General features: G+C 37.0%; 1 protein-coding gene across 1 annotated transcript; it reads right to left on the bottom strand.

Annotated features, from left to right (window-relative positions):
• Positions 1-1,430: 1,430 nt before the first annotated feature.
• LOC112052099 (UPF0489 protein C5orf22 homolog) lies at positions 1,431-10,414 on the bottom strand. The gene is made up of 4 exons (XM_024091031.2): positions 10,293-10,414; positions 4,010-4,867; positions 2,553-2,798; positions 1,431-1,566 (listed from the first exon to the last, which is right to left on the bottom strand). Exons 2-4 carry the CDS (start codon positions 4,805-4,807, stop codon positions 1,468-1,470), a joined length of 1,143 nt encoding a protein of 380 aa, XP_023946799.2. The 5' UTR covers positions 4,808-4,867; positions 10,293-10,414; the 3' UTR covers positions 1,431-1,467.
• Between the last annotated feature and the right edge of the window lie 650 nt (positions 10,415-11,064).

An 11,064-nucleotide genomic window follows, 5' to 3' on the forward strand; every position in this document is an offset into this window, starting at 1 on the left:
ATGCATTGGTTCTATGAGTATGTGCTGTCCACGGAATAAAGAGCATTCTTCTCCAGCACCACATCTCAAAAGCGTCTATGAGATGCCGATTAGCTGATTTGATCGTCCAGGTCTCAGCTGCATAAGTAAATATTGGAAATATCGGTGTATGGACAAAACAATTTTTTTGTGTTTATAAGAGATGTTTCTGGCTTTCCACGTTCTATGCAGATATGCCGCGTAACGTATTAGCTCTTATTTTCTTATCAGAGCAATTATGTAGCTTCCGGTGCAATCAATTCATCATATTGGTTAGCTTATATGGCTTCGAGTCCTATTATTCGATAAGTTTTTTGAAGAAGTTCCCAGTAAAAATTACAAGCTTGGGAGTTGGTAAGTTGGCGATGTTACACCCCTGTCTCAGACAGCACGCTACACCGTCACTCCTGGGTCATTATAATTAACATCTGATAGTGATCGTTATTCGTTACAAAAGCAAACATCACCCTAAGCCCTGCATTAGCATCGTTGTGGGTCTAGTCTAATCTCTTGTAAGGACATGGGGCTTAGATCTGGATGATGATGATAATAATTTGGGAACGTAAGAATACGAGCTATCTACCTAGGATTTCATACATGTTCTTAAGACTTCAAAAAATTCGTGCCTCTTGAGTAGCCATGTCTAAAAACTTCGTAAATTTCCATTAGGATCAATAGATGACCTTGCTCTTGGTTATAAAAGTCGTATATTAAATTAGCTCAATGTTGTTCACGTCGAGCATATAAGATTCGCAACGCGGAGCTAAGAGGCGGCGTAGTTAGCAGGGTCCAGTGTCAACTCGTCAGTGGCCGGGTCAATTATTGATAACAAGCAAATTAAAACCACTGCTACGTTAATTTTATCACCTCATGTACCTACTCACCTACCTAATCATGACTCGTCCGAAATAACACGTTTCGTTGCCTATCGTTGACTCGTTTCGTTGACTTACATACCTTATGCCACCATTCGCACGAGAGGTTTTTTAACGGACGAAAAGCGTTCAAACATAACAAACGCATTCCCGAGTACATGCTCACGATAGCGTTTTTAAAACACAACTCTTTTTTTGCAGCAGTATTGCATTATCAACTTTGCGCGTAGGAAATAGACCTTCATGTACTCTGTACCGACTCTCAAATCTATGGGGAAATAAATGAAATAGCCTTAGAAACAAATGGGAAAAACGTTACCCTCCTTCTCCAATCGGGTAAAAAAAAAGTATTTTTTTGATAATTATGAAAGGTGTGTTGCCTCAATTTTTCAGTGCATTTGAATTTCATGTATGTAAACTAAAACACAAGTGTAGGGAAAATATCTGACATAGACATATAAAAAAATAGTATTAAAAGAGTTTTCGATTTTATCCTGATTGCTGATCTGGTGAAGTCAGGGAATAAATTAAACAAAATTAGATAAATAAAAAAATGGTATATTATAGGAACAATTCAACTTTGATTCTTAGTATTTAAATAATATAAATTAGGGTCGTCTGTATCAAAAACTTCTTTGATTGTTTCGAGTACGAGTGACTGGATCTGTTCCACCTGCAAAGGAGATAGATAACATTTTATTAGCATTTGAGCATCTATCATAGTGTCTATACTACTATCATCTTCGTCATATCAATCGATGGTTATTCTTCTTCGGCATAGGTTTCTTATCTTCTTTTTTTATTCTTATAAGCCTATCACTACAACCTCACCTGATGGTAAGATTATTTACACGACTCATACTTACACACACACACACACACAAACTTTCGCCTTTAAAATATTAGTGTCATAATAAAACGTACGTAGGTAACGTAGTTGTGTGCATTTTAAGAAATTAAGTATCACGTTTCCCAATCTTTGAAGGAAAACATCGTGAGGAAACCTGCATACCAGAGAATGGGGATGATGACTAGGTTTGAATATATTGATTTTTATGATACATTCGAGTAAATAAGGTCAATGTTAACTAATTTATACATAAAAAGCAAAGATTGACTGGATATTTGCAAAATAAATAAGATTATAAAATTTCAAAATCTACTAAAAATATTTTATCGTAATTAGATGAAAATTCATACAGTTTTAGCTTCCTTACATTAAATGTTACATTTTTTAATATATGAACTATAAACATAAACGCAGAAATAACAAAGATATTATTAATTTTGTTTAAACGCCTATACAAATCTAACGATCATTAATTGCCTACGACGTCATAAGTTCGTACCATTTTGTATGGGGCGTTTATCAGGGATCCGCGGCAGCGCCGCAAATCTGACCCTTTAAATCCCTGTAGCTCCGAAAGTAATGGTCGCAGATACCTTGTTACTTTTACAAAATTGCTTTACTATTAGCGTACTGTTAATTTATATACAATTCAAAAAACTGTCATCATCCCTTGCGTGTGTGACTGCCAATCCGCATTTGGCCAGCGTGGTGGACTATTGGCCTAACCCCTCTCATTCTGAGAGGAGACTCGTACTCAGCAGTGAGCCGAATATGGGTTGATAACGAACGAACGAATGAATAAAACGTACTTGGTCCGCCGGACAATATCCATCATCTGTAGATCTAGCGATAGTAATCAAGACAGGAGGTGGCAAATTATGTAAAAATTGTTTAAGAGTCTTCGTAATGGCGGTTCTTATTTCTTCCTCCGTGCTTATGTGATACGGCAATCCACCTTGGTCTCTTGTGCAACCCGCAGCGAATATCAACCACCAGTCAGGGGCTTGGCCTAATCTATTCGCTTCTGCAGTAACTAGTTCAAATATATCACAAACCTGGGAGACCAAATTATTATTATTAATGATCATTTTCCAGAAATAAGATTTTAATTGATTGTATGAAGTGATACTTCTCTCGTACAGTGTGAGAAGAACAGCCCTGCAATGGTGATACTCTTTTATACGCGAAATGTGGGGCTACACAACTAGTCCGTCAGCCGACGTGTTTAATTTAGTTAAACGTCACTTAGCTATCCGTGCATTTTCATCCGAACTAAACGTGTGCAATACCTCTTTAATCCGGCCCTATCGCAAAATTCATTCTTAGTGAATATCTACTAACTACAAATTACCTTCCTGCCGAATTTCATCTTTGTACGTCAAGCGGTTTTCGAAATATCGTGATGAACCTTTACGCTCAGTCAGATAGGGGTAAAAATTTCAAAGTTTAGTCTTTTACTATGTATTCTGTGGTTCAGTTGCAAGACTTGATCCAAACAAACAATGCATGTTACAATGTTTTAAAACTCATTGTTATACGGTATACCTAAACGTTTTGGTTTAACATTTTTAGCTTATTAGAAATAAAGTTCTGTTTAAATGAACTTCCGTATGACTCTCTTAGAAGAGCGTCATGGATTAGATTAATATACATATTTACAGTTTATCATCATCATCATCATATCAGCCGATGAATGTCCGGTGCAGGACATAGGCCTTTTGTAAGGACTTCCAAATATCACGATCCTGAGCCGCCTGCAACCAGCGAATCCCTGCGACTAGCGTTATGTCGTCAGTCCATCTGGTGGGGGGTCGACCAACACTGCGCTTTGTAGTACGGGATCGCCATTCTAGCAACTTGGGACCTCAACGTCCATCGGCTCTTCGAACTATGTGGCCCGCCCATTGCCACTTCAGCTTCGCGACTCGTTGAGCTATGTCGGTGACTTTAGTTCTTCTGCGGATTCCTTTTTAAATACATTTTAAATGATATTAGATTTCGATTGCATATCGATATAATAATTATATCGATGGGATATATAGGTAGGTACTTAGTTGCCGCCTACAAGTTTGTCCGCACGAATATTCTGTTATCCCGCGGGATTGTTACTGCAGGCCAAGGTTTATCTTTGTGCCAATTTCCGCACTGCCATTTGTGTGGTCGAACAACAATATCCAGACACCTTTCAAATTCATAATATTAATGTGATCTGATTTTACACTAATAGCTAACCTTGATATTTTACGTCAAAATAATTAATTGCTACCTTTTTATATACTTCGGTGTCGGGTCCGTCATACAGCTCTAAATTGCCAAACTTTTCTAAGCATTCAAATAGATTTTCAAGTTCTTGCAATTGAGATTCTCTTAGTTCTGTAAAGGCTTCTAGTGTGTTCTCGTCCCTGTCAGTCGGTAGATTTGAACTGAAAATAGTTTCCAATCGGTCGTATAATTCAATTTCTTCAAACAAATTACGAAACGGATTGCCAGTACTGAAAAAATCCAAATCTATATCAAGAACATACGGATGGTCTACACCAAGATGTAGAGCCAATTTATTTATTCGTTCCTCGTCGACATCGGAAAGCTCCGCAACGGTAAATGTAAATGCCTTTTCATTGAGTAGGTTCGCAGAATACAATGCATCTGACAGATAATAAGGTTCTGTGCTGTCTACACGGAGCGAGCCTGAGGCGGGGTGGTCTCCTACGCGCACAACGCGAGTGCCGTCAATAAATTGCTTCGCCCACGGTGGTCTCAGCCACGCCACTCGACCTATATGGCCAGCTGCCGCCGCGGGCACAATCCAATTCTCTATTTGCAGTAATGGCAAAACTTTTCTACCGGACCGAGCCTCTCGCCCCTTTAATTTGCGATCTATAAGCATATCTGGATGCGCATCTAGATGCAGCAACGTTGTGCCTTTTATCGGCAATTTCTTGCCTCCTATGGCTGCGTAAATAAACTGCAGAGCGTCGTTGTGTTCTTCTACTACGTAAACTGGAATCTTTTTAAACTTTTTTAAAGGTTCTTTCTTGTTATCCACGCCTGTGTTGTCGTTCATTATTATTGTATTTTTGTAGTATTTGGTGAGAAAATTGGATTTTTACGTCATTTTGGTGACCTGTAAAAGAAAATCATTTGAATAAAAAGTAATTGAAATTATGACTGTTTAAATAGCTATCGAATAGAAACAGATTACAGAATTGCGATAACAAATCTTTATGAATCTAGATGAAAATAACAGTAAGTATCAATTAAACAATACCTAATGAGCTGATTAAATTACAGTTATGATTGTTAATATAGATCAATTCAGTTATATAACAGAGTTAAGCTTCGTTCTAACCCAGTGAGAACCGTACCCGCCAACGTTTCAAAACAATAGCAACTGCGTAACTTTGCGTCCTTCAGAATTAGGTCAAGGTCTTCAAACGGAAAAAAAGCAAAAGGAAAGTTCCCACCCCACCACTTCGTTGGTACTGTGGACACATTTCAGTGTGTTTGACTTCGACATTCAATATGTATTGGATTGACGTTGACGAAGTACTATTTGGGGCACATATTGCAGACCAAACAGTTGTTAGGTACGGAGGGGTATGTACAATGTGTGTAAAAGTACTTTGTTGTGTAAACAAACTTTACACACAGCGCAACGCGTCTGCAGCAATGTAATCAATATAATTTTAATTTCACCTCATATATACTAAATAAAGCTGAAGAGTTTGTTTCTGTGTTAGATAGCCCATTTATCGAGGAAGGCTATAGGGTATATATTATTCCCGATTTTCTACGGGAACGGGAACCACGTAGGTGAAACCGCGCGGCGTCAGCTAGTTCATTATATGTTTATAGTATCTATTATTATAGATGCCGAATAAAGTGATTTTAGCGGATGTCTAGTACGTCCACCGTTTCATATCTCTTCAAACATAGACTAGCTGTAGGCGGCCCTACAACCAGGTTTATATATATTTATCTATCTAGATATTAATGAGTATAGTCTTAGTCAATCTCTTTTGGGAAATTCGTTGTGATTTGGATAATGTGGTAAGATGACAGCATCTTTGTGACCTTATCTTTGTGGGTCTGTTTGTTTGTTAGCGCTGCAAACTCATGAATTTTTTGGATGGTCAGTGGCTGGCTATCCTACCCCTACCTTACCCTACCCCTTGACTGTTAAACGTTTGTATGGGAAATAAAAAAAGGATTGTTTTTATGGATTTTCCGGCAATTATTCTCAATTTCTCTCACCTTTTAATTTTTCTCACCTTTTAAACCTTCCCTATACCTCCACGAACATTTCAAGACCAAGATAAGATAAATCAGTCAGCTGTGTTAATTGCTTTTAATGCATATGTTACAGCAAATATACGCTACGATATCATATTCTGGGGAAATTCATTTGACCGTGATAAAGTTTTCAAAGCACAAAAGAAGTGTATTAGATCAATATGGCATTTAAGTCCTACAGTTTCGTGTAAACCATATTTTGAAAAATTTAAAATTATGACCTGCCCATGCCTGTATATTTATGAGGTACTAGTGTTTATGAAAACTAATAGTCAATTGTTTGAATATTCAGATAGTAAACGCAGAAAAAATAAAATCTGTTACACATGGCATAAAACATCTTTATATAAAAATAGCATATTTCACATGGCGCCTAAATTGTACAATAAACTGCCTCCAGAGTTAGCCGACAGAAACTTGAGTGCTGCCGTATTTAAGAATAAGGTCAAAGAATTTTTGTTCAAGAAATGTTATTATTCTATTAAAGATTATTTAATTGTCATTTTTTAATAAACTTTGACGTAATTTATTGACACTTAAGAGAAGAAAAAGAAAAAAATATATAAATAAATATAGTGCGCATATGATATTGTAAAAAACTAATTTAATATTGTATTTATTTTGACTAGTGATTTTTAGATAGTGTTTTAAGAAATTTGCATGCCAGTATATGGCGAATTGTATAATGTACCTATTTCAACATTTATTGTATACCAGCTAATGTAACTGTACAATTGCAAATAAATAAATTGAATTGAATTAAATTGAATTGAAATCCGTTCAGCCGTTTTCGAGTTTTAGCGAGACTAACGAACAGCAATTCAGCAAGTAGATAAGATGACGAATAATAGAAGAAGAAGAGTAGAAGCGTGACATATTTGGCCAACCCTCTTATGTGGGATAAGGTCACGAACATGATGATTATATGGAAACAAGCGACACTTTGCTGAAAATTATACAAATCACAACTTCTTCGCACCCTCAGATGTTGACAAAATTCACCTCGCGAAGGCCTATTTTTAATACATGTATTAGGAAAACCTTGGTATGATAAGGACATTACGAACATATACCTATTTAGCGTATACAGTTACCGCGTAATTCAGCTATCAAAACATAAAATTAAGTAATCTTAGCACAGCTTAAAAATTTACACCAATTTTGTTTTAGAGGACGTCGAGTAGGTGCGAGTAATATTATATTTTATTGAATTGCTAATATCGAGTTTCGAATAGTATCGATAGATGTTGTTTTTCATATTATCGCATCTATTATTAACCTTATAAATTATTTAGTCTAAGTAGGTAGGTAGGTATAGATTAATTCGGACGAATTCATTTACATCTATTAAAACGCTTTTTAGCTCGAGGAAACCTTACAAATTATAAATGCTATAAATTATGCTTGTTTTGGTAATTATATTATTTTTATTCATTATGGTCAATCTCTAACCTAAAGAAAGCACTTATAATACGAGATCTAAGAAATACGTATTACGGTGTGTTAACCAGAAGTCGTACCAAATGCGTAGGTAAATAACTAAACGCTTATGTACGTTATTTAAAAGCTTATTAATATTAGGTATAAAGCCCATAAGTGGGACAAGGTAAAGGAGATGAAGATGATAACAGTACCTAAACAAAACTTATTACGCTGCAGTATATTCAAGAAATTTCATTGGATATCTCAAGTGACCATCGCAGTTACCCTAGTTAGCAGACATATAGGTGCTCTATAGCTGCTGGTGCGGGCTTCCGGGCGGCGCGCTGCGTAGATGCGCGGAGCTAACGGGGCCGCGCGGGGGGTGGTGTTGTGACGGCTCCGGGGGTCGATACAGCGCGTCTCTGACGTCACTACGCTACTACGCCCGTCCAAACATGCCCCCCGCGCGCGTCTCTCCCCCGTGACCTATTGCGCCGTTACGCCCACTTGGGTCAAGGCGCAAAAACGGCGACGGATCCGTATTCGGTCCGGATGTACCGGTAATGCATGCAATGTTTATATTGATACAGTTTTATTTTTACAGGCCCTCCTTTATCATATTTAGTAGTTGGCGCTCGTTCGTCACTGTGCCTAATAATAAATAATAAAAAATTAATATTAGAACAGTAATTAATCTAAATTGCTATTATCCGCAAATAAATTACGATTACATGCGACAATGTCACCCAGATCCACTATACAGGGTGCTCGAGTATTTCCTATAACTTCAAGATGTTGACAAGTCAAGTCAAGTTGTAAGGGCCGAACTGCATAGATATTTTTTTAAAACTCAAAAACAAATACTTTCTATGTTTTCATACAAAGTAATTCAAATAATTCCGACTATCCAGGTACCACACGCCTTTATCTATCCTAGCATTTTAAAATACGTAATCGTAGGTGTAAGACTGTCGATATCGTCGAGATATTGCAATTAGCACTCCCCACTTCACTAGTAAGCTACTTCATGATATTTATCAATGAATAAGTTTGGCTAGGTCATAATATAAGGATGCGATATATTGGACACAATTTAAAAAATATTTTTTACTATAAAATATTCATTTTAGAACACATGTTCCTTAGACATTTTTAATTATTTTTTCTTAATGTATATAACCCTAGAGTGGGAAATACTCCCGAGCACCCTATATATTATAGTGGAACTGGGTGACATGTTGGATTAACGATTATGGTGTTACACGCCTTATGCTAGCCACTCACCATCCGATAAGCCCACATGCATGCAGCACTAACAACAGAACCATGTGAATGACATCATGCAGATCGCGACCAACACACGATCAGTTTAATCGTTTGTCCTGCCGTTAGCGCTGCAGGTACATACACTTATCGGATACCTACACTCCTCTTAAGTTCTTCTCCCTGTGCATCCAAATTTGCTATAATCCTATTAGAGTTATTATTGCGGCCCTGACGAGAAATGCATCGACAAAGACGTGCCGCTAAGCGATTTAGCGTTCCGGTCTGTTAGAAACCAAAGGGTGTGTCGATTTTCATCCTCCGCTTTGCAAGTTAGCCCGCTTTCATCTTAGATTGCATCATCACTTACCATCAGGTGAGATTGTAATCAAGGGCTAACTTGTAAAGAATAAAATAAAAAATAGAAAAAATAAATATTTTCACTATAGCAAAACAGACTCATATGGAATAAGTTCTCATTTAAAATGTTGAAACCCATATCTAAACCGCCTAGGGTTATGTAATTTGTTGTAGCAGTGGATTATGTTTGTTTCAGACTTGAGAGGAATACCAGCAAAATCTCTTGATAACACTACACTCCTCTTATCTGCTTCTCCCTGTGCAGCCAAATTTCTTATAAGCCTATTAGAGTTATTATTGCAGCCCTGACGAGAAATGCATTATGAACTCTTTTAGGCTTATACCAAATTTGGCTGGACAGGGAGAAGCGGTTAAGGGGAGTGTAGTCACAATCACACAATTTTAAAGAAGATTCTTAGCCCTACACCCGTCACAATAAGGGAATGCAATCTCGTTCTTGCGACCTTGATCTCGGCCAAGTTGATAAGTTTAATAAGATTGCACTTGAGAATAAATACAATACTTTTTTCTCTTTTTGATATGCAAGAATATTTCAATAGAACTTCGAAAACTTGACTGCTGCGTTTGAAGAACCTAGAGACAGTAAACAACAAAGCCATGTTTTAGTAAATAAAACATCTTAAGTATTTTTTTTATTCTCTTCAAGTTAGCCCTTGACTGAAATCTCACTTGACGGTAAGTGATGATGCAATCTAAGATAGAAGCAGGCTAACTTGTTATGCATAGCATGAAAATTCACACCCATTTTGGTATCTATATGACATCGCTTGGCGGTACATCTTTGCCGAAGCCTCCCACCAGCCACACCTGGACAAATTATGAAAACCTCAATCGACCCACCCGGGGATCAAACCCAGGACCTCCGTTTTGTAAATCAACCGCGCACACCAATGCGCCACGAAGGCTTTCGAAAATTTATTATTTTTTTATATAATTTAATTCTGTATGACTGCTTATATCATGTTACGCTAATATATTCAGTAGTGAGATAATTCAAATTGTATATAGTTTAGTGATAAATATTTAATAATTAGTGTAGTAATTAATATTTAAGGTTAATTTCACATAAAGTTTCTAACATAACCTTAAAAAAATATTGTTTCGATAAGTAACGTTTAATTAAAATATCTGTATCTACTGCTCGTGATCAATCTATTAACAAACTCTATGTTTTTAAATGGATTACTTACGATTTAATTCCTCCAGTTATTTAACATTAAATTACGTTATTAAATTAATTTAAAATTAAAAACCATATCAAACAAACAATAACATTTTTGACAATGACATCACAGACGTCAAATTGACATGTAAATCACAGAGTAATAATGTAAATTTAAAATTACCACAGATAAACAAGAAAGAAGAAGAAGAAGTACCACAGATTCATGATATAGTAGCTTCAATCATACTCTTTGCGAGCCTCAGACCAATTATAAATGGAATAATATTGCACTTATGATAAGGTAGCATTTGGTTCTTGGCGACCGCGACTCGCGACTGCGGCCTGCGACCGTTACCTCCTACCGGGTCGTATGACCTAATTAACCCAAACCAAAATTACAGGTTTGTAATAAGGCGTTTATTATCTGTGGATATTGTTTATTCTCGTAAATTCATGTAGAGTGCGCGCAAGATAAGTCTGCGCATGACTGATGGCGCAATTGAGTTGCTTTATGCAAGAATATAGTTTAGTGATCTCTTTTACCCGCCAAGATATATAGATATAGTAGTTCCGATTTTGGCCACGCGCAAACTTATCTTGCGCACTTGTCATCAACCCATATTCGGCTCACTGCTGAGCTCGAGTCTCCTCTCAGAATGAGAGGGGTTAGGCCAATAGTCCACCACGCTGGCCCAATGCGGATTGGCAGACTTCACACACGCAGAGAATGAAGATAATTATCTGGTATGCAGGTTTCCTCACGATGTTTTCCTTCACCGATTGAGACACGTGATATT

Source organism: Bicyclus anynana, chromosome 1 (genome assembly GCF_947172395.1).
Source record: "Bicyclus anynana chromosome 1, ilBicAnyn1.1, whole genome shotgun sequence".
NCBI lineage: Eukaryota > Metazoa > Arthropoda > Insecta > Lepidoptera > Nymphalidae > Bicyclus > Bicyclus anynana.

Excerpts from the sequence above, each read along its gene's own strand:
- LOC112052099 (XM_024091031.2), bottom strand. The coding sequence starts at position 4,807 with ATGAACGACAACACAGGCGTGGATAACAAGAAAGAACCTTTAAAAAAG. Across the intron at positions 2,799-4,009 it reads ACACCGAAGTATATAAAAAG|GTTTGTGATATATTTGAACT; the intron begins GTAGCAATTAAT and ends TTGGTCTCCCAG. Across the intron at positions 1,567-2,552 it reads GATATTGTCCGGCGGACCAA|GTGGAACAGATCCAGTCACT; the intron begins GTACGTTTTATT and ends TCTCCTTTGCAG.